Here is a 25889-nt window from a genome sequence, read left to right on the forward strand (position 1 = left end):
GCGGGTGAACGTGGAGCTGCCGCTGAAATCCTGCCACCCTGGTTTTGCCGATGCAATAAATTCACAAAGTTAGCGATGCCTCAGGACTTGAAGCTTGAAACGGGAAAATGTTTCCTGTTCCGGCCTGTGTTGAGAGGATAATGTCCTGTTCCTAGTGGGGGTTTATTGTCCACACTTCAAAAGTCTCAGAGAGAAGTTGTTTGCAGCATGTGCGATTTGATGCAGATTGCATTCAAGAGCTTACCGTGCATTCGGAGTCCCATTCTGCCAACCGCGTCGGTCCAAATCGGTATTTTTACTTTTGAAGTGTCACCATCGAAAGCGCCTCGGGGTTCGGGGCAGAAATACCACAGGCGCTTATTCCTCGTCCAATCATGCAATCATAACATCGACTCCAACATCCCGACATCGGTCTGATCAATATGAAGTCGGATCAAAGTGTCTAAAAACATACAGCTACATAAAAACTTTATCTCCTCTTTACAGATAGGATTCGAAAACGATACCTCACGTAAAGTCACTTGATACGTGCTGGTATTACACCAAATGGAATCACTATAACCCATGTTCATCGCCAAGTGCGGGACATTCTGAAGCCATACCAGCTTAATTACAAATGATCATGTACCTAGCTGATCGTAGAGCTGTAATCAGCAGCCTGAATTACATTTTAGTAAAACATAAAAACGAGGGGAACACTTTCTCATCTAAGCACCCAATACAGACCTTCGAACTGTAACTCGACCAGACATGGGTAGGACGTGAGAATCTACAAGTAACGTCCTGAGTAGCTGGTGGCTTTCAAACAATATAAATGAAGATATCAATTCAAAGAAATTAAGAGCTGGTAAGAATTTCGACTATAATCTATGAATTGGTTTCGCTTCCGTCTATTTCACCTCAATCAAAAACTGCTTGTCATCCTCAAGGCCCGTCTGGGACCCTGCAGGGTGCTGCCAAACGTCCTCGTGACAATCTTCTCTTTAAGCTAATCGTATCGATCCAGCAGGTTAGGACGTGGCTACATTACAGATGTAGAGACGGATTGGGAGGACTCTTCAAGAAAGAGGGTTGTTGCTACTTTTGCTCTTTTTGTTCGTAACAAAATCTTCAGCTGTTGGTACCACAAAAACCTTGGGGTCGACACTGGTGCAGGTAAACAGATCCTGCTCAATTCCGGACCAGTTTGACGAACTGATAGAACAACCCTGTAAAATCTCGCTCACATTGAAAGCATGATCTTCAGTGCTTGATGCCCTCAGAACTCTACGAAACCACGCCGTTTGACTAGAAGCCAACCATCTTCTTGCAGATTTCTGTACGCCATGGCCACGACCCTGTTCCTCCTCTCTGTTGGACATACCGTCTGCAGGGGTTTTAGAGGAGGGCGAGGCATTTGTGGAGGATCCCCGTGTATGTTCACGAGTGGACCACACTGGAACTGTCTGGTCAAGATACAATGGCACCCTTTGATCATTCTTGTTGCGCAGAAGCGACACCCTAGGTACCCTACTCCAACGATGAGCTTCGTGGTTTGAAACGACCCTGCCGCCGGAAGGTTCCGAATTTGGAACTTGCTGCATTTTTAGCCTCTGCCGCTATACATTCACTCCATTAAAACACAGATTCAAACCCTCATTCAATCTGCCATCCATCATACAGCAGCTGCACCAAGGGTATGCCGTGCTTCACAATGTACACCTAGACATCAACCACAGCAGGAAACATGCTTTACTGTCTATGTATTCACCAATTTATGCCCGGGTTAACGCAACTCGCAGTACCTACAGTTCTTGCAATGCCAGAGCCTAGAGGAATTCTCGCTAAAAGTCATGATTTCTCAACTTTGCTCTTGACAGACTAACTAGTGAATACTGTCACTTAGTGCGCGATCATCGAAGGGAGAAGCTCTCGGCTGAACACTGGTAACTCAAGAGTGCAGCTTGACTGTAGAAACAGGATCTCAGCCTCAAATCTAAGAACATAACTAGCGATTCTTCAATGTTCCGCGAGTACAAGCCTGCGACCAGAGCTCTGCGCAAATGCTCTCCACTCTCATACACAAACCAACTACTCTTCCATCTATTCATACTAAGCCGATAGAGTAATTACAGCTTCATAGTCATCTCACCACTCCTTGTCTTCCAGCCCACAGCACCGCATCCCAGCAATGCGAAACATCGAACCTCTCAGAAAAACCACACGCGAGACCACACAAGTCGCGAAACCAAAAGTCCGGCCCTGATAATGCATCCCTCCTCCAATCACTCCCACAATGCGGCCCACAAAGAGCTCCACCACTCAGTCCCCAGCTCACATTCTCCGAACTAAAACCCCAATTCCAACGATCTCGTTCCAGCGTCCACCTCAGATCCTAATAAGCCCAGTCCCGGCATCCGATTACATTTCACAGCGGAGACAACCATAGAGGTTAATCCCGTTCACCGCACAGGTCCCCCTTCACTCTCCACCGCACGCAGCCGGGAGACGGGACGATTCGTGGCTCCAATCCCACCAACAGGCTGCTTGCTGCAGAGGCAGAGCAGATTCGAGGTTCGCCCGACAGTCCCACTGACGGAGATGCAACCAACAAGGGGGCGGAGGCGAGAGGCGATTCAGGAGAGGCCGCATGGGGTAAAGTGCGTCGTCGAGGGTGAGGCCGCGTCGACGAGAAGGTCCACCTCGGCATCGGCGAAGCCCAGAATAGCACAAGGCGACGAGATCGATGGCGGGGACGGGACCAATGGCGAGCGAGCACATCGGAGCAAGGGAAGATCTCGCGGGGTGGGCAGACTTGTCCCGCTTACGATCCACTCCTTTTTGAATGGTGCACTTTCGCTTTCCGAGGAGAGGGCGCAGCAGCAGCTTACCCCGCCCCCGCCCTCGGGCCCCCCACTTGGGCCGCGTCATACGAGCTGGATACTATCCCGGGCTCTCTCCACCGACGTGGCAGTGTCCAGCTTGGCACCGTCCCCATGACCGCTGCTTCGACTGCGCAGTCCACCGTGCCTCTCAACCCAATCTTATTGGAAATATATAGTAATAATAATAATAATAGTGGAAATTGGTTCATAGGGAATTTTCGATTATGATTTTGGGACGTTTTAAGAGGGAAAAAAACGTGTCGAATGTGAATGGGGTTCGCCAGGGGTGAGTTGGGAGTGAGTTGTGAAAGGGGTCCATTTGAGAGCACTTTATTGAGAAACAGCTTTTTAAAGATTTGGCAATGAGCAAATGGTTGTGCTTGAATGACTGACTGATGTCCGTGTGTGACGTGATATTGGTGGGAGACGTGGAGATAGGACCCCCCCTTCTCTTCTTTTTTTGCTTCTTTTTTTTTTTTTTTTTTTTTTAAATCGTTGTGGATCGTGGTCACTGGGTTTGGAACCTGAGGAGGCTTTTAAAGGGGACATGATATCAAAAGGGCTCCCCTCTGTTAGAGCTTTGGCTCACAAGAGCATGCCCTTTACAGAACAGATGCAAGATACTGGGTGTTGATATCCGGAATTTTATTATTATTATTATTGTTGTTGTTGTTGTTGTTGTTGTTATGGTTTAAAAGGGTAGTATTAGGTTTCAGATAATTCATTAGGATAGCCACTGACAAAGTGGGTTAATGCTCTGTTTAATGGGGGAGAGAAACTACCACTTAGATTAAAGTGCAGTTGTGTTGATTTCTTATTTTCTATATATGTATATATATATATATATATATATATATGCATTACATAAAATAGCTCAAAGGGGGACAAATACATGGGATAAATACATGGGATAAATACATGGGATAAACAAGAAGAGACAAAACCCCTCTGTAATTGCTTGCATATCACATTATTTTCATCAATTTTTTTTTATTAAAAGGGAACCAAAAGTTGAGTTTATAATCCCTTAGCAGAACCATGGCCATGCCAATTCACAAGGCCTTAAGAGAGCCTTGAAATGTTTAAGAGCAGTGAAGGCATACTATACACAGTATCAAGATTGAATTTGTTTTCAATGACATCCAGCTCAATGATGCTTAGAATATTTTGGAGGTCATTTATAAAACTCAATTGCAACTAATCTATGTGGAGAGTTCACATTATTGCAACATAATCCATGAGGAGGAGAAGAAGAATATTGGGTTGGTTTTGTGCTGGGAGATGCGTAATGGAGTTGTGATTGCACTAATTAGTATGGTGCACATGTATTTTGTAGACCTGCCCTCTATTACTTTGATGCAGAAAGATGGTGTATGGAAATGGTGGTTGTTTCTCTTTGATGCTAGCAAAGCAAAGGAATGGTTGTAGGAAGTAGGTGGGGTGGCCTGTGGTATATGTGTGAGTGTTGTGTGTGTGGGTGAGTGAGTTGAAGATCAAATTGTAGAAATGTAGAAAATATAATATATAAAATATGTACAGGGCATACCTATGTCCAATTTGTATGTATGGAGCATAAATGAATGCTTAATTGTAAATGTACAATCTATTACAAATTTTGAATAAAGGAGTGAATTTGTGGCATCAACTTTGCAATAATTTGACCATGTAGTTTCACCTTACTACATCTATTACTGATCTATTACATGATTTTTTTGGCAATACTATAACATAATTACATAGCATGATAAAAGTGATCAAGATGTAATCAGATTACAAGTGGTCATATTTAGCATTTTTAGATCCAAAAATTGCTCCCTATTCTTAAGTAAGATTGGCTCTATATTTTAGTACTATCTTTAATCCAGAAGTATCATCATTTTACATTTTGTAGATATTTGTGAAGCTTTTTTTTTTTTTTTTTTTTTTTTCTCATTATTATTATTATTTTGACTGCAATTGGATACCTTAATTAGTTGTTTTTAGGATTTTCATGTGAAGGAAAAGAATCACAAATTGACAAGAAAGATAATGTTGAGATGGGTGGTTTGAAGAGATTTTGAAGAGATTTATAACTTGTATTGTTGAATTATAAAACAACATATTTTTTGTGACAATAACACGAGTTTAACTAATTAATATATATATATTGGTAATACACAAATGCAAGAATAAATACTCTAAAATCTCTACTAAGGTGTTATTTAGATAATTTCTTTATAATTCCTTTATAGGTTCTTTTAAAACATTATAATAAAGGTATCTTACATGTATCTAAGTTCTTTATGTTTTTGAATTTAGAAAAAAGAATAAAATATTTAAATACAAGCTACTGTATATTTATAAAATAATAACAGTAATACTAAAGATATTTATTGAATTTAAGAAGTTACCAATTAATTGCATGTTTTTATTTCTTATCTTCATAAAATGTAAAACATTTAAAGATTCAAAGTATTTGACAAGAACTAAATTATAAATGTTGAGTCTTATGATAATTAAAAATATGATCTTACTTATCAAGGTTGGAAAAAATATTTAACAAATTATAAAAAAAATTAATATATGAATGACAAAAATACATAATAAATCAAAAAAAAAAAAAAAAAAACAAAACAAAAACAAATCATAGAGACAAAAAAAACATAATTTATAGAATATAAATTAGGATTTTTGATGTATATCATATATAACTTATGTAATATGAATTTTTAATATAAAAAAGAGCCTAAAATATTAGAGATAGTTTAATTTATCTTAAATTATGATATTATGTTGTAATAAATTTTAACTATTATTAAAAAATAATAAAAAATATCTATATTTTTTGAATAAATAGAAATAAAAGAATCAAGTAGAAATATTTAGAAATATGTTAGGAATACCATATCTTCTTTAAGTAGCTTTAAAAAAGTTTCTTAGACATAAATTAGATCTATAGACTTTTACAGATTGATGCACAATTTTGTACACAAATGCCACTATATGTCTTTTATATACTCAAAAAAATTCAGCTCAATCCAACTTATAGATTGCGAGTAAACATCCAAAATAACTGCATTGATGTCACTTGACTACAAATTCAAAAGTTAATGAAAATGTTACAGTAATAATTTTTCTTTCTTCAACTATTAACTTTTATTTAAAATTGGTATATAGCTTGATCTTTAAGTCTTCTAAAACCATGCCAAATTTCATCTTTTTTTAACTAGTAGAACTTCAAATATCATAGAAATCCTATCCAATCCTAAATTACCAACTTTCAATATCCTCTTGTACCAAAAACTAGATATCTTTTAATTGCATTGTTAGATTAATACAAAAAATTAGGCACAATTAGCACACTAAATCAACAGAAGACTATCAAATTTTGAACCTTAGATATGATACCAATTGCATGTACTAGCCGAAAGTACTAGCCTTAATTGTATTACATGAATCCAAAGTCACTAATGTAAATTTCAACTTTGAACAAAATTTACAAAGTCATCCTAAATCCTATGAAAATGAGCCTTACAATTTTGAAAAAAACCTTAAAGCTAGCTCTTCAATTCAAGTCACTAATCTCCAAATGCTTCTACACTTTGCCCTAGGCAGCCATTTTGGTGGCTAGAGGTCTGATTTCGACCTTGTCCCACAAATAATTGACCCTTGAGTATCAATCAAATCTATCATAGGAATTTTTTAGCCCAACCTTATCATCAACTTAATCCTAATATCAACTATATTCATTATTTATCTCATTTATCCTATTTTTATTAATTTATAGCCTTTCTAAGGTAGTAAAAGAATTTTTATAGCCTAGAAGGTAAAATTACTAACCAACCTTTAATCTAGTATCTATTAAGATAAGAAAAAAATAAAACCAAAGATGCTTTTATAAAAGCCATGTTTAAATGTCTTGAATTATTATTGAACCAAGATGTTTAGATATTAATTAGAAATTTATTTTTGATTATATTTTTAGTATATAATTGTATTATAATACAACAATTTGTTTTGCAAGTTGGACATGTATTTGAAGTCTTATAAAAGGTTGTTATATAGCTCTTAATTAGATAGTATATATAAAAGTAAGAATAAGGCCTTCTTTACTATTGTCAATTCATTTTTTTTAGTCTAGTTTTAAGAATCTCTAATTTTTAAAACTTTGACAATAGTCATTTTAGTTTCTTCGTGAATATACATATTTTTTTATTCCTTTTTTATTATTTTTCTTCAGTATATGTCTCACTTATCTATTTACATTCTTTGAGTTCTAATCTTTAACAATAGAATATGATACTTCTTAAAAAGTCTATTTATTTTCTTTAAAATTGTAAACTATCTACTTTTTAATAAATATTTTTATTTTTAACATTAAATTTTTATTTAAAGAAAATAAATCACTTTTTTTTATAATTTTTAAATTTAAAATTAGAGATGTAGAATTACTTTCTTTTAATTTGACTTGTGGATTTTTTAGAATTTTTATTTTTAAGATAGAAGAAAAATAAACTTCAATGGCTATATTAAGTAGAAAATAAAAAAAATAGAATTTTAATACTTATTGAACAAAACTTTTATGTGATAGAAATCTCAATTATAGAATCACTATTTATTTTCTTACAAAAGAAGTCAACAATAAAGTCTAATGTTTAGATTATAAAGTTATATAGTTGATAAAGCTAAATATAAGTAGAACTCTTTTATAAATGAATCTCAATAATCTTGTTACTAAATTTATAAAAGACCAAAGATTAGTATATCAAAGAAATTCAATACAACAAGATCAAAATTTTATGAATATATATATATTAGGATTATGATTTTTTAACATATTAATGGAATTATTTAAGTTTTATTTATAAATATAATTTTGGTTAAAAATAATATTTTTAAATTTTTATTTTTAATAGAAAAAGATTCACAATTTTAATATAACTTAAATATATTTTTGAAAGTATTTACAACCATCTTTAAAAAGAATAATTAACAATAGATAATAAAAATAAAATTTGAATAATTGAAATAAAAATCATATTTAGCTATTATTTATGATATATTCTAATAACTTGCTTGTATAAAATAATAAGGTTCTTATTAAATAATTTTGATATGATTTAAAAGATAATGTCAAAAATAATTTTTTGACATTGTTAAAAATAAATTCATTACAACAATTTATCAATCAAGCAATTATATTTGAGATACTTTAAAAGAAATGAAGCCATTGAAATTCACCTTAGAAGATCAAGTTTCCAATATTATCTTTGATATCATTCAATGTCCTTTATATCTAGTGGTATTAGGCCTTTCTTAGTTCAAATTATATAAGTTTGATGTTAATTAGAGATTACAAAAAATCACTTTAAGTATTAGTCTAAGTACTAATAAGTTATAAGTTATTTCAACTTTAAATTTAGAAGAGCTAAGGTATTTATCCAAGCTTCAAAACATATATATATATATATATATATATATATATATATATATAATTTGTATAGCATTAAATCTTTATTCAAATAAAAGTTGTAATAGAATCTTAAAATATCTTAAGAAATACTAAAACATCTTTGAGAGGAAAAATGTTAATATATTACCAAAAAATTGACCTAATGATTGAACAATGAACCTCTAAAAATAAGCTCAACCATTATTTAGATCAATCAAGAATTCATTGAGAAAAAATTTTATTATTTTAAATAGATTTATTAATGAAAAAATTCCAAAGAATTTAATTTGACATTCAAAATCTTTTGCAAGTATAAAAATTCTCTTTATAAAGAAAAAAGATAGATCTTTACAAATGTATATAAGTTATTGTAGACTCAAAAAATTGACTATCAAAAATTAATATCATTTGCTTTTGATATTAAGGATTTTAATCAACTGAATAAACTTAAAATCAGTACTAAAATAAATCAAAAAAGAATCTAAAATTTGGCATACAAAAAAATAAAAGATAAATAATAGACTACATTCCAAACTAGGTTTGATTTTTAAAAATATGATGACATGCCTTTTGCACTTAAAAATGCTCTAGCTTCTTTCATACATTTGTTGAATAATGTCTTTTATGATCTTTTAGATGATTTTTTTTGTTTATTAGACAACATCCTTGTTTTTTTTTAAATATAAAAAAAAACATATTTATATTGTAACACAAAAACTTGGACTTGTGCTAAGATTTTAAAAAATATGTATTTCACATAATTTAGGTAAATGTTTTAGTATATTTAATTTTAAATAAAAATTTATTAATAGATTCTAAGAAGATACAAAATATCATAGATTGAACAATTCCAAGAGCTATAAGAAATATCTAATAATATTTAGGATTTATAAACTATTCTTAAAACTATTTATATTTGATATCATATATTATTATAATATAAAAAAAATCCTAAATTCTTTATTTAAATATATTATATAAAAAAGGCTATAAAATCTATAATCAACAACAAAAGATTTTTCAAACCACAACAAGTATATCTTTAAACCATTAGTCAACTATTTTCACTATTATATTTTTATTTTTATTTTTATTTTTGTAAAGAAGTTCGTTTGAATATCATAATAGATTTTATATTTTTAATACTAAAAATAACCTTTATAATAATTCTATTTTTTATTATAAAGATAACTTTCTTTATTATGAAGGATATTTATACATTCAAGCATAATCATTTATTAAGTATAATTACAAGTACTTCAAACATGGCATGCCTTTCCAACAACATGGCATTTTGGATGTCAAAAAAATTGGAGCAAACTTCAAGATAATTATAGAAGGCTTCAAATATAAAAAGATATCAAATTAATTATTTAATCTTGTAATACTTATTCTAAAGCAAAGGCTATACATCATCAATCATATAAACTTCTTTAACTTCTATCTATTCTAAAGCAATCTTAATCAATTTTTTCAACAAACTTTATAATAAACCTTTTAATTTCAAATAATTATAACTTTATTTTTGTAATGGTGGATTTTCTAATAAAAAGGATATATTGTATATCTTATATAAAAACTATTAGAAAATCAAATCAAATCAAATTTTTCTTAGACAACATGTATCAATATTATGGACTTTCAACTAATACTATATTTTATTAGAGATTTTAATTTGTATTGAGGTTTCGAAATATATTTTCTAATATTTTAAAATGTGAGATCAAGCTATTTTGAAATTTTTATCTTCAAATTGATAAACAAATAGAACTTATAAATCAAGTATAAAATTGTTATTTCTAATGTATTATAAATTATTACTTAGACTTTTAGAAAATTCTTTTGATATTAGAAAGATTTTTACATAATAATATAAAACATTCTTTTATTTGAAAAATTATATTTCTTATTTATTGTGGTTTTTATTCATGATTTTTTATTTTTTATTTTTTTAAGTTTAAAAATGTAATAGTAAAGGATTTGATAAGTATAACAGTGGAACTTTATATTTATTTTTTTAAGAAAATTGATCAAAATTAGAAAAAAATAAAAAAAATATATATATATATATATATATATATATATAGAGAGAGAGAGAGAGAAAGATATATATATATATATATATATATATATATACTTATTAATTAATTAAAATTAATATATGATATTTAAATTAGGTTATTAAATATGTTAAAGATGTCATCCAATAAAGATTCAAGAAGGCTAAAAATTAAGATAAATAAATTGAGATATGACTAAAACTTTATCTAAAGAATTCTAATCCGTAGGAAGTTATTTTAAGGATATAAATTTAGGAAAATTTCAATATTTAAGAAGGCTTTAAAGAAGCTTCGTAAAAACTATAAGATTTATGGCTTAAAAGTCAAGTTATAGATTTCTTCTAATGCAATTATTTTTGAATTAAATAATTTATGGAATAATTTTGAATATCTACTTTATAATTTTATAAATTAATAGTTTTAGATTTTTTCAAATGATGTTAATAGTAAAATTTGATGATTTTTTTAGCAAAGGTGGTTGATTAGTTTTTTTACCTATTAATTAGATTTTCTATTAGAAAAAAATACTATCCATCTATTTAATTTTATTTTTGAGATTTATATAACTACCTTCAAACAACACATTTTGCATGTTATTAAGTATAGTATCTACTTTTAGTAGTATCACTTAGCATTTTAAATCTCTTTCAAGATAATGATACAATACATGGTATATCTTGTCATCTACTCAAGAACTAACATGTTTATCTTGAAGATTTTCATCTTAATTTTGACACCTTGAAAGTTAAGAAAAATTGAAGTACTTCATTTGAAAATCTTGTAAATAATATGTCTTAAAATAAATGTGTTTGTTATTGATTCTCAATAAAAAAAGAAAAAACTTTATAAATTAATTTTAGAACTTATTTTCATTCATTTATGATAAATTATTGTAAATATTTTTTAATAAAAATAAATGACATAAAAGTAAAATAATTTCAAGTTACAAGAAAAATTATCTTAGAGATATTTTTAAATTAATTTAACAATAATTTATGATATATATTGACAAAAATTAATTTTTTTTATAATTATAAATTATATTAAATAATTTATTAATTAATAAAAAAATAACTATCAAAATACCAAGATTGATATACAAAAGAATATGTGGACTAAGATGTCTATCACATCTACAACTCTTTATTCATAGGTAGCGAATACAACTTATGATGCCTTACTATTGATCCTCTTATCTTGATAAATCTATCATTTTATGATTGGTCCATACAAAATATCATTTATCAACTATTTATTTTTTTAGATTAATCTATAATATCAAAATCCATCATTTTTTCTATATTTATTTTATATTCTAAATATATTTGTAACAATAATTTGGTCTTTTTTCTAGAATAAAAAAGTCAATATTTCTATCTACTATACAACCTAAGCCACCACATCACTTATAATATATTATCTTTACAAAGCCTTTAATAATTAATAACTTATTATAGTAAAGACGATTCACTTTCTCTACATTTATTTTTGAGTCTTATTTACTTCAATATTTATGTTGACATATTATAATATATTAATTAGGTGAAAGAAAAAAATATAGATTACTATATAAAAGAACCTAATTTTAAATATATTTATATATTACCTTATAAATGTAGATAATAGTCAAAGAAAAAATAATACTAATAATTTCTAATATCTCTTTTATACAAAATAGAATTCTATTTATTTTATACAGCCATAAATGAAATAAAATAAAGTAGATAAAAAAAATATACATATTTAGAAAGAAATTTATAGTAGTGTGTAGCAAAAATTATCTTAAGAAATCAAGAATTAATATCCAAAGAGGATTATTACAAACTAAGATTAAAATCAAATCTCAAGGCATAAAATCACGCATCTATGATAATTCTAGGGTTCTTTTGTTGATTGAAAAGTGGAATTTTAAAGAAAACTAGAAAGAAGTTTTTTAGATATTAGTTTTGAATAATTTGAATTTTTGATGATTATGTAAAAACTTTGCAAAATTAAGGTTGTTTAGGAGTGACTTTGTTATTTTGAGAAATATAAAGAATTTATATTTTTGAAACTTTTAAAAGATTGGTAATAGATGTATAGGTCAAAATTTTTTAGTTGTATGATTATAATTGTGTTGAATATTTGTTATAAATTTGAGCTTGATTAAACAATTTATTTGAAGGTTGTTTAAATTAAAAAATACTAAAGTCCTAGAAATTAGAATTTAAAAGATAAGTGAAGATTTTTAAGACTTGTAGCAATGTATTCATTGGATTGAAATAAAATTTTGCATACTAATAGCAAATATGAATCCTACATCTATGCAAAGTTTGACAACAATTAAATAGTGGAATCAAGAGATATTGGCACTAGAAGATTGGAATCAAGGTTGGAGAAAAAAATTGGCCAATATCCAAGAAGATTATAAGGATTATCTTCTACTTGAGATATTCAATCTTCTTCAAAATTATTAAAATTATTTTTAAATAATAAATTAAAAATTAAGAAAAGTTTGAATTGAAATCAATAGTTAATTTAATAAATATTAAGATTTTATCCTTCTTTGGAATTTGGTAAAGATTTAGTTAGGATTTTACTAGGATTTAATTATAATTTGATTAAGATTTAAGATTTGACTAAGTTTTAGGATTTTTAAAGATTTAGTTAGATTTTTTAAAATATTTAGGTTTTAATTATAATTTGATTGTGATTTAGAGTTTAGAATCTGATTGGGATTTAATTAAGATTTGATTAGGATTTTTTTATTAAGGATTTTATTAGAATGTAGTTAAAATTTGATTAAGATTTAGGATTTAAGATTTGAATGAGATTTTATTATGAATTTTTTAGGATTTGATGAAGGTTTAATTAAAATTTAACTAAAGCATGTTAAAAAAATTTAAGAATTATTTTTAAAATTTTAATAGGATATATTTAAGATAATTTTTAGCTTATTTAATTTATTTAAAGATATAAAAGGCTACTTCTAAACATCTTATGTATTATATTGAATTATAAACTAAACCATAAGATAAGTTCAAATTCATCCATATTAAGATGTTTAGTGCATTCCCAGGTATGTTTCTACATAACATAATAATGCTTTGCAAGTAGTTCAAGACTTTCAAACCTATTACATTTTAAAACTTTAAATATCTATTATTTATCAATGCTTTTGTAAGTAAATCTATTACATTGTCTTTGTTGTACAATATATTATGTTTCTTATCTCTTCTTTAATCTTTTTTTCTTTTAAGTGTTGTTGAACATCAATGTATTTGGTTCAAGGTTTGTAATTTAGATTCTTTGTAAATCCAAGGCATCTTTAATTATTATACTTAATTTAAATGGTGTTTATTTTTATAAGTCTAATATTTTTTTAAAAATTACTTTATTTAAGAAGTTTAATATCAAGGATATGAATCTTAAAGAAAGAAAACCTCAATACACTCTTATGTCACTCAAAGAGGCTAAAATATCAATCAATGATGGTATAGTATTAAATTAGAATGGCTATTGCTAAAGATAAGAAGATTAGAAAGTCTTGAAATAAGACTAAGAATTAGAAAGGTGTTAACAAGAGTGAAAAAAGCTTCACTCTTGCTTCTATATATACTCTTAACTAATAGCTATATGGGAGTGTTTTATACAACCTCCAAAACATTTTCACTTTGCAAGACACGTTGTTGTATTATATGAAGTCTTTGATGAGAATGCATTGGGCACTTGACTATGGAAGATAAAAAAGAAATTATAATAATAAGATCCTAAAAATTCTAGTAGAATCTTAAATAAATTTTAATTAAATCTTAATAATGCTAATCAAGATTTAATCAAATCCAAAAGAAATGTAAAAGAAATTACAAAAGAAACATGAAAAAATCTTAAATAAAATAATTTCTAATCAAGTCCTATTTTAATTCTAATTGAAATCATAATGGACCTTAATTAAATATTTTTTAAAATTCTAACTAAATTCTAAATCCTAAATCAAATCTTAGATAAATCTTAGCTCTAAAAAAATCCTAAATTCTAAATCAAATCCTAAATTAATCCTAAATCCTAAGCCGTAAATAAATCCTAAATAAATTCTAAGTTTTAAATAATTTTTAAATCCTAAATCAAATCCTAAAAAAATCCTAAATCCTAATCCAAATCCTAAACAAATCTTAAATCCTTACAAAATCCTTGACAAATCTTAAGCCTTAAATAAACTTAATTCAATTCTAAAGCAGATTAAAACTCCAATATCTATTGATTAAACCATTGTTGCTTAAAAATTTATACACCTTTCAACCTCTTAATTAAAAATAAGTACAACAAAATCAAAGATAATTGTACTTATCAAATAGAAAACAAATCCTAAAATCCACTTGAGTGTTAGTTGACTTCTTACTTCAACCTAAATATTGAATTTTTAGTGCCAATATCTTCCATTTGAACTATTTATTTTCTTCCAAAATTCACTTAAACTGTTAGAAATCAAATCTAGTCTCCACTTTAAAAAACTTACTTCAATTCAATCAATAGATTGCTAAAGATGTTAAAAATACTCACTAATTCTCAAATTCCAATTTTTGAGACCTCAACCTACAAAAAATTTTACATGCTTTGATTTAATTGTTTAATTGAACTTAAATTTATAATACACATCAAGCACAACTATATCTACCTACCTATGAAATTATATTTATAGATCTATTACAAAACTTCTAATTTTTTTTAAACTATCAATCCTATTTTATTTCATTAAACCCAAGTCATCTGAATCAATCTTAACTTTGTAAAGCTCTTACAAATTCATTACAAATCCAAATCACAAAAAACTAATTTTCATGAAAATCCTATCAAGTTTGATCTCAAATCCCACTCTCCAATCTACCAAAGAACCCCAATGTCATTGTCGGTGCATGATTTTGTGCCTTGAGGTCTAATTTCAATCCAAGTTGACAACCAATCCTCTTTGGGCATCAATTCTTAACTACTTGATGTAAATTTTTCTAAAATATACTTTTAATTCTTTTCTACACATTCTTATTTTATTATATTCTCCAATCTAATTTATTTTGTCTTATTTATGGTCCTACAAAGTAAGTAGAAGCCTATTTCATAAAAAAGTAGCAATAATATCCTTTAATTTTATTATCTTTTGACTATTATCTTTATTCTAAGATAATTTACTATAATATTTTAAAATAAGATCTTATATAATATAATATTTTTTTCTCTTTCATTCATTAGTTGTGTTACATCATGACAACATATTTTAACCTGCAAGAGAATTTTTTTATATGTGTGCCACATAATTACCTTGTTCTGCAAGCTATCAATACATGTTTAATTTGTTGACTAAGTTTTTAAGCTACGAATTAATTACAAATATATGTAAAATCAAAGCAATATCTATAGAGCTTCTAAGAAGCTTCTTTAAAAAATATTATAAAATAAATTTGCTTTTACTCAATTATATTTAATCATATAGATAAATATTGGAATAAATATGTGTGTCTATGATATTATCTTTTCTTCTAGAAACAAATTCTACAAAGAACAGTCATTATATGTTGAGTAAATTTAAGATAGAAGAAATTATTTTGCCATTTACTTTGATCTATGTTTTCTTGAAAGATGGTTGATAGGTCCTCTCAGCTACCAATAATGTCCCATATTAAGGCAAGAAGACCACCTTATTATTTGATTATTGTTGAGGCATTTATAACTCATTTCAAAATAAAATATTGGAAACATTGTCAAGAGTTGTTTTGACTTCTAATAAAATCACCAAACATTAAGAGTTTCTTCCAAAGTTGTGATATAAAACACATTGTATCTTACCATCTATTCAAAGAAGGACATTGTAGAATAGGTAAATAAACTTTGTGATAAGTTATTGGTTGGTTATTGATAACCTTGAAAATTAGACTGATGGTTAGACAATTTAGTTGGTAATAGTAGGTTGTTAGTGGAATAAATGGTTAAGAATTCAAACGGTCATAACCTTTGAAATCTGCTGGTCGACGGTCCATCTTTTGGTAGGATAAAGAGGTTGAAGAAAGAGAAATCGAGGCCAGACTATGAGAGTCGTAAGCCAAGGACCAAACTGTAAGAGTCGTAAGCCAGGGCAAGCTTGGTGCTACCTCTTTTTTGTTACTTTCTTGTTGATGAGTAATGGATAGTTTCTGAATATTGAAAAGTTAGTTTAGAGTGCTTGACTATGAGAGTCGTAAGCCGAGATATTGAATTTTGTGTGATGAATTGAAAAACTGAATACAATAGATAAGCTGGAGATCAGTAATTGAATATATATAAACCACAAGGAGAGTAAGTGGAAGATGAACGGATAAGAATATGGAAGTATTATTAAATTGATAGTCGTAGAATGGATTATGGGTTGAATTAAGACTAAAGTAGTAAGCCTTGGTGTTTTGTAGTTGATAATTGATTTTAGATAGCTAGAGTATAGTCAATTGTGACACTAACACACCCAATTCATATAATCAGTCTTTCTCCATGTTTGAACCCACCTCTTTTAGTTTAATTTCTTTGGTATATTGAAGCTTGAACACAACGAGAACAATATTTTGGCGCAATTGATGGAAAAATGATAATAATATGAAATGCTAGAAATTGATTGTATGAGAGATGGAATTATATGTTGAATGAGAATGTAAGTAGAATCAGTTTTAGGATTACAAATATATGAGTTATAATTCAAGGCAATATTGTTTTTGTAAAGAAGAATGAAAGATTATGAGTGATAAGCATGAAAGGGAGGATTATCAAAGAATTAATCAATATGTGAAAGAAAGACAAGAGCGATTATGCATAAGAAATATCCTATGGGAACGACAAAAAAGAATTGTAGGTCCAAGAAAAATCAAAGGAAGAAAAATTCAGATTCAAATAGTAACGAGACCACTGATAACTATTAAGAAAATAAGTACTTAGAAGACACAATACTTAGCATCAGCAAGGTTGCACACAAAGAGAGTATGGAATAAGATATCTCTCACTTCCAACACCCATTACTTATATGTGGTAGTTGCTGCCCTAAAAGATAATGTTCACTCTTTGACTTTTACACACATGGCCCTAGGATCCTTTTGGCATCTCACTAGTCCCAAGAGTATCCTATGTCCAATACTAATTACTCTTACATCTTATATACATGCTCTTAGGATCCTTTAGCATCTCACGAACTATGAGGGTCTCTTATGACACACACTAATGACTCATACTTAGTCTTGGGATATTTCCTTGTTAATACTTTATCCTTTTGACTTTGACTCTTGGTCCATGACTTCGTCCTATATCCATTGGATGCCCTTACCATATACCAAGAGTCAAACCTTTGACCACTAGCAACTTACCTAAGGTAATATCCTATACAAGATAATATTTTCTACTTTTACTTTAATACTCCCACTTTGCTATTAGTCAAATGCCTTTTAAGCCTAATACCTTTGTCAACATGTGGTGTCTATCCTTTACTAATGTTTTTGTCAACAAATCAGCAAGCATGTCCTCCGTTGCACAATACTTCATATCAATCACTACCATTTCAATCTTCTCTCTTATAAAGTGATGTTGAATGTCAATGTGCTTGGTCCTTGAATGATGCTTTGGATTCTTTGCAAATGCAAGACATCCTTGATTGTCACACTTCATTGGAATTGCTTCCATTTACATATCTCCAATGTCCTCCAAAAGTTGTCTTAACCATATTGCCTCTATTGTACCATGGCTTGCTGCCATATACTCCGCCTCCATTGTTGACTTTGCAATTATTGGTTGTCTCTTGCAATTCCATGAAATTACTCCCACTCTAACAAAGAATACATATCTTGTTGTTGACATTCTATCATTTGCATCTTCAGCCCTATCCGCTTCACAAAAACAATGCAAACTAATGTTATCTAATGGTTTGCATCCACGAGAATTGAAAATGTTTGTAAAAGAGGCTCGACTAGCTATGGTAGAAGCATCGTTGGCACGAGCAAAGGTATGGGAAGAATGTCATTATGATCAATTGTTAACAGTGGGGGCCACGATGATTCCAAGTTCAGGAAGCCAACAAATATAATTGAAAAATGTGTTGATGGGTAATTATCCACAAATGGCTGCATCCAATATGAAGAATGTTATGTTGCAAAAATCAATTAATGCTACACTACTCCAAGCAATAGCGTAAATAACAATGATACCTTATTATACATTGCCAACCTGTCAACAATCGGAGTTGCTCACAAATGTGACTGTTAAAGATCCAAATAAAGCCTTGTTATTAAATCTAAGAAAGAAGATGGAAGAATTGGCCTTGAATTTAGCTAAAGACAAGGAGAAACGACATAAGCCTTCTAATACGAGACCTAATGTATGGTGTAATAATTGTAAGGGACAAGGTCATTTTGATACAGAATGTCCATCACCTAGACAAATGGGTGTTCAATGTACATTTTGTGAAGGAAAGCACCCTACCCAAAACTGCTGGTATTTATAAAGGCAATAATAGTTCAATAAACAAACGATTCAGTCAACTCAATGGCATGTTAATCAAGTACAAACTAAAAATATGGATGGTTGGAATAGTAATCGCTCAAATTGACCTAATCATGGCTTTGGGGATTTTCAAAATACTAATTATAATTCAGTTTATGGAACAAAGATGCAGAATAGTGGAAATAATCAAGGAGGTAATCTCCAAGCTATACCAATTCAGTAGTCCAATTCTCGACCAATAGCAATTGATCAGTCAGGATCATTTACTATAGCTACTTGGAATCGGCCTAGTAGATATATTCCAGTGGAGACTCCAAGTGTACCTGACGGTATGGATCGAAAACCACTACATTGCTACCGGTGTTGACTAATTGGTCATTATGCCAGTAAATGTCTTAATCCAAGGTTTATAGACGAATATGCTCGAGTATGTGGAAATTACAAGTAATTGGGTCATTTTTATTATCAATGCAATGTTTCATTTAACCCTAATAATCATGATCAGAAGATACAATTGACTATGTAAATTGTAAAGGAAAAAAATAACGGGATACAAGAATCATCAGTTCATCAAGTAAAAGTTGTCTAAGCTATCCATACAAGAAGTCAGCAAAAGTAGAAAGGACCAATTTAATATTTGGATGATCTTGAAGCGAAGGGCTAGTTGGATCCAATTATGGGGCCATCCAATCTAGGTCCTGACATGGGTCCCTTACTCAATATAAGACCTGAATCAGTTATGGACCCCAATGAAGTACCAATTACGGAGGCTTCGATTTTGTGTCAAGCTATTCCGTTTCCTACACAGTTTCAAAAAACGTCCTTTCTGTTGAAAGATCCTCTAAGAGGCAAGAATTATTAGGAACCAATATCAGCCCAATTAGGAGAACAATCTTATCCATTGAAAGAAACGATTTTACAGGCTCCGTCAAATTTAGTTCCAATAGCTTTACCAATTTCCAATATAGAAAAAACCAATTTATCTGTGTCAGTGTCTAAGATTGGGAAGAAGAAATGAACATTGGGAATTACCACTAATACAGAACCATATGATATTCTAAAAGATTTGGATACCATACAGCCCACGATCTCTATAAAGCAACTATTGGCGGTAGCACCTGAGTGTCGAACTATCTTGAATTCCTCATTAATTCATTGCAGATCTCAAAATAAAGAAATATAAGAAGTAAGTTTAAATCCTGATCTGGATGCATCAATGATTGATGTCTCAATTGATGGAGTGTTATTATTGGGAGTGCAAGTAGACGGAGGATCTACTGTAAATCTTATGAATGTCGCTACAATGGAGGAGTTGGATTTGGATCACTTATTACCTATTATAGTAGTTTTAAAAATGGTTGAGTCTAGTCGAGTTAAACCTATGGATATTTTACGAAGTATTGATACAATAATTCCGGAGATTACCTACAAAATTGATTATATTATTTTTTGATTGTGAAGCTCTATATTGTCATACCCAATTTTATTAGGGCGACCATGGTTGTATCAAGCTAAAGCTCGAAATGATTGGGGCCATGGTACATTGATAATTGGGAAAGATAATGATAAAATTGTGCTTCAAATATACCTTGTCCAATATCACGGAGAAAGTCAAGTTGCCAGTTCGGAATTCATATCGGATTGTAAAGATGAGTCTACAGAAGAAGAAATTGGTGCATCTCACCTAATTTATACTGATACAAGGCAAGTTATTGAGCACACTAGAATGAAATATCAGTGTAGGAGACCGGGAGAGTACTTAGTTCCTCCAGATGTTATTGATGATTTTGATCATATGATAACATATTGGATGAATAGACATGATATTAATCACTTTAGTACTATGGAACTGGAGTTGAAAAGTTCTAATTTGTCGGATTTTATAAAAGATTTTAAAATTGAGCAAAATATTATTCTAGAGACTCTTGAAATTCTACGATGTCAACTAATTAATTTAGGTATAGGAGAGGCTCCTCAAATCATTCAAATTTACGACAGTATAAAAGGCAAAGAAAAAGAAATTTTGGTGGATTACTTCTTAATGCATAAAACTGCTTTTGCGTGGTCATATGCAGATTTGAAAGGAATTCGAGCTGAAGTTTGTGAGCATCAAATTATATTAGAGGAGAACGCTACACCAGTACACCAAAGACAACATTGACTTAATCCAAAATACTCACTTATGGTAAAAAAAGAGCTAGATAAACTCTTGGAGGTTGGATTTATCTATCGAGTTCCTTTCAGTGAATGGATTTCACCAATTGTTATGGGACCGAAAAAGAATGGAAAATTTTGCATCTGTCAAGATTTCTACAAATTAAATGCGGCTACCAAGAAGGATTATTTTTCTTTACCATTCATGGATAGTATATTGGATGCTGTCGCTGGACATGAATGTTATTCATTTCTTGATGGATTCTCTGGTTATAATCAAGTTAAGATTGCAAAAGAAGACCAGTTAAAAACTACTTTTACTATAGATTGGGGGACCTTTGCCTATAAGGTTATGCCGTTTGGACTTTGTAATGCACCAGCCACATTTCAAAAGGTAATGATGCAAGCGTTCAAAGATTATCTACAAATTCTAATGGAAATATTTTTAGATGATTTTTGTACATTTAGTACAAGAGCCAGGCATTTAGAATGTCTAGGTCAATATTTGAATCAATGTGTCAAATATGGAATTTCTTTAAATTTAAAAAAATATCAATTTAGTGTACCTTCTGGTAAACTTTTGGATCATATAGTTTCGATGGCAGGCATTGCTACAGATCCGGATAAAATAAAGATTATAGTAGAATTAAAGCAAGCAGACATTGCTATGGGTGTTCAAACATTTGTTGGCCATATTAGTTATTATTGGCAATTTATCTATCTTTTTACTGTTATATACCTTTCCTTGACAAATCTCTTGAAGAAACCACCAACTGATGGGACCAGTCTATTTTGGACAAAAGAATGTACAATTATATTTGAAACATTGAAACAGAAATTGGTTTCAGCACCAATATTGGTGGCACCTTGTTGGACAAAACCATTCCAAGTTTATGTGGATGTATCTAATGTCGTGATTGGTTCTGTGCTAAGCCAGAAAGATGACTGGGGTTTTGATCACCCTATTTATTATATAAGTCATCAATTGGTAGCATTTGAAAGAAATTATACAACAACCAAAAGAGAAGCATTGGAGATGATTTATTCCGTACAAAAGTTTTGACATTATCTTCTTGGTTATAAATTTGTTTTCTATGTTGACCATGTTGCTTTAAAATATATGATTAATAAGCCTCAATTGAGTGTTTGTGTTACACAATGGGTTTTATTATTATATAAATTTGATTTTACTATTCAGATAAGACCAGAAAAATCACATTCCAATGTGAACCATTTTTCTCGATTATCCAATATATTAGGTAATGAATCCATTAACGATGCACTATCCGATGCAGAACTGTTTGTGGTAGATGTAATTACTCCAAAGTATAGTGAAATAATTCAATACTTGACATTTCAAACCTTCCCACTCAATTTTAATGAAAAGCTTAAACGACGCTTAATATTAAAATATGCACCTTATACGATGATTGGTAAAGCTTTATATAAACAAGGCAAGGATGGAGTTTTGCGATGCTCTATTTATCAGATTGAAGTGCGTACTATAGTAAAAGGTTGCGACTTGGATAGTTATGGTGGATTTTTTGCGGAAGACAACACAGCGCGTAAAGCTTTAAAGGCTGGTTATTGATGGCCAACAATGTTTGCAGATGCCCACCAATTCATCCATCATTGTGATCCATGTCAAAGAATGGATCAACCTACTAGAACTTCAACAATGCCATTGGTACCAATTCTAGCTCAAGCACCTTTTGAAAAATGGGAAATTGATTTTGTGGGACTAATTGCACCAACCTCGAGAAATAGAAAAAAATAGTATATATTGATAGCAACAGATTACGTAACAAAATAGGCTGAAGCCGTAGCTACGAAAACCAATAGTGGAAGTACAATAGCAACCTTTTTGTATGAAAATATTATTACATGGTTTGGTTGTCCACAAGAATTGGTTAGTGATCGAGGAACTCATTTTATAAATAGTACAATCGAAGCACTCACGCTTAAATACGAGATAAAACATCAAAAGACTACACTGTATCACCCTAGAGCCAATGGACAAACGGAAAAGACTAATAGAATTTTATGTAAAATCTTAACAAAAACAGTGTCAGGAGCGGGAACAGATTGGGACACTAAGTTGTTTGTAACTTTATAGGTATACCATACTGCATATAAAGTTACTACCAATGCTATCCCTTTTTAATTAGTTTATGGCCAGGAAGCAATATTACCTATTGAATTCGAAGTCCAAAGTTTACAAATTGCTATAGATACTAGATTGGGAGATCAGGATTCATTATGGCACCGTTTAGAAGAATTAGAAAAATTAGATGAAACTAGAGCCAATGCATTAATGTTCATGGAAACTACACAAAAACGAAGGAAGACTTATTATGATAGTAAGCTTAGACCAAAGGCTTTTATGCCAAATGATTTGGTACTTCTTTATGATAGTCAATTTAAAAAATTTCCAAGAAAATTTCAAGTTCGATGGCATGGGCCATATCGAGTTATTCACGGATTTCCAAATGGTTCCGTGTAATTGGAAGATTTTATGGATACTAAATTTATGACATGGATCAATGGCAATTGGTTTAAACTTTTCTATACATAAATCTGGGACGGGTTTTCTGTTCCAAAAAGGAGGGAGAGATAAATAATGATGATGATAGGATATTTCATCATGATGAATCGTGGGAAATAAGGGGGAGTCCACCCAATTGATTGGACCATAGTAAGAAGTAGGAGAGGGACTCTTGACAAGCATCGTATTTTCTTTTGTAGTTAAAGAGAAGATAGCGAACATAGTGTCTGAGAAAGCAAAGTTGTAGATCAATTGGAAGGAACGGCAAGAACGGCTGCAAGTAGAGGTTGCAATATTACAGAATAAACTAGCCGTATTAGCAAAGGAGGCCAATAATTTAGTGTTGACCAATATGTCAGTTTTAGCGACAACACCTTTGAAGATACCTTTGAAATCGACAAAAGAATGGCAGAAGATATTGGAGGAGCGTGACAACCAAATTGCCTAACGTGAGTCTCAGGTATGGGAATTGGATTTGTTGAATGAAGTTCTGATGGTGCGTTTGGATGGAGAATCCTTGAATACTGAGGCAGATGACAAAGATGTAAAGAGGAGAAGGTAACCAATTCAAAGGGTAGTAAGCCAATGTCATTGACTCAAGAAGCCAACGCTGCTACATCTTTATAAGTTGAGGCTAAATAATATTTATGAGGATGCTGTACAATTAGGAGTGGGGCTATATAGAATAGATAAATAAACTTTGTGATAAGTTATTGATTGGTTATTGATAATCTTGAGAATTAGACTGATGATTAGGTAGTTTAATTGGTAACATTAGGTTGTTAGTAGAATACATGGTTAAGAATTCAAACGGTCATAACCTTTGGAATCTACTAGTTGATGATCCATCTTTTGGTAGGATAAAGAGGTTGACAAAAGAGAGATCAGGGCTAGACTGTGAGAGTCGTAAGTCAAAGACCAGACTGTAAGAGTCATAAGTCGAGGCAAGTTTGGTACTATCTCTTTTTTTTTTTCTTTCTTGTTGATGAGTAATGGATAGTTTCTGAATATTGAGAAGTTAGTCTGGAGTGCTTGACTGTGAAAGTCGTAAGCCAAGATATTAAATTTTGCCTGATGAATTGAAAAACTGAATACAATAGGTAAGTTGGAGATCAGTAATTGAATATATATAAACCACTAGGAGAGTAAGTGGGAGATGAACGGATAAGAATATGGAAGTATTATTGAATTGATAGTGGTAGAATGGATTATGGGTTGAATTAAGATGAAAGTAGAACGCTTTGGTATTTTGTAGTTGATAATTGATTTTAGATAGCTAGAGTACAATCAATTGTGACACTAACACATCCAATTCATATAACCAGTCTTTCTCCATGTTTGAACCCACCTCTATTAGTTTAATTACTTTGGTATATTAAAGCTTAAACACAATGAGAATAACATGTTGTTCTTTAAGATTTTCATCTTAATTACATCATCTTGAAAGTTGTGACAATCACAATGTTTCATTTATTAAATCAGTAAGTGATAGCTCTTGAGTTGAATTTGCTAGTTGTTGGTTCTCCATCTCTTTAGTATTACAAATGGACAAAAATACCAAATAAGAATAAGAAATAGAATGCTATCTTTTTTAGATCTTGTTTCTTTCATAATAAAGATTTATTATTCTTCATCTTGATTTTGATAGATATTGTCAATAAAAAACCTCAACCTTTTTTATTGTATTTACAAGATTCTTTGCTAACTCCCATGTACATTCATTAATATCATATCCGTAACAATGAATAATATATTTTAATCTATTTTGGCACCACCTTGAATCTAAATCTTCTTCTACTTTGAACTTTTGATTATTATTCACTTCTATGAGAGGAGGTAGCTTTTGTCTTTTTTTTGAGATATTCATTGTCTTATATGGCTCAAGAAGAGATATATGAAATATGAGATAGAACTTCATAGGCTCTGATAGATTTAATTGATAAGCAATAGGATTGACTTATTTACTAATAAGAAAAGGTCCAAGTCTATAATAGTCCAACTTGTCACAAAAACAAGTATTCTTGACATTGCAACAAGGTAGACATATCTTCTCACCTATATTGAATTATAGATATTCCTTGTCATAAGTGTCCACATTGATGTTTTATTATTCTTGAACTTCCTTTAATTATGCCTTCATTGTTGCATGTAGTTCTAACAAATGATTTACTAAATCTTTTATTGTATGATTATCAACTTTTAAAAAGTTAAAAATATCAAGTCATAGATGATAATCATAATTAGCAAAAAAAGATATTTGTTGAGTAAAAGAATGTATTAAATTATTCTATGTTAATTTTGTCAATGATAAAAGAATTGTCCAATTATCTTCATGATAATTGATAGTATACCTC

The 25889-nt window shown here is 30.2% G+C and overlaps 1 protein-coding gene across 1 annotated transcript; it reads right to left on the bottom strand.

The window, feature by feature from the left end:
* Positions 1-457: 457 nt before the first annotated feature.
* LOC112295777 (uncharacterized) lies at positions 458-2608 on the bottom strand. The gene is made up of 2 exons (XM_024547713.3): positions 2132-2608; positions 458-1701 (listed from the first exon to the last, which is right to left on the bottom strand). The coding sequence occupies exon 2, from the start codon at positions 1581-1583 to the stop codon at positions 1059-1061; it is 525 nt and encodes a 174-aa protein (XP_024403481.1). The 5' UTR covers positions 1584-1701; positions 2132-2608; the 3' UTR covers positions 458-1058.
* Between the last annotated feature and the right edge of the window lie 23281 nt (positions 2609-25889).

This window comes from Physcomitrium patens, chromosome 19, assembly GCF_059467195.1.
Source record: "Physcomitrium patens ecotype Gransden chromosome 19, ASM5946719v1, whole genome shotgun sequence".
NCBI lineage: Eukaryota > Viridiplantae > Streptophyta > Bryopsida > Funariales > Funariaceae > Physcomitrium > Physcomitrium patens.

Bases quoted from the DNA above. Each gene is read 5' to 3' on its own strand.
- LOC112295777 (XM_024547713.3), bottom strand. From the start codon at position 1,583: ATGCAGCAAGTTCCAAATTCGGAACCTTCCGGCGGCAGGGTCGTTTCA.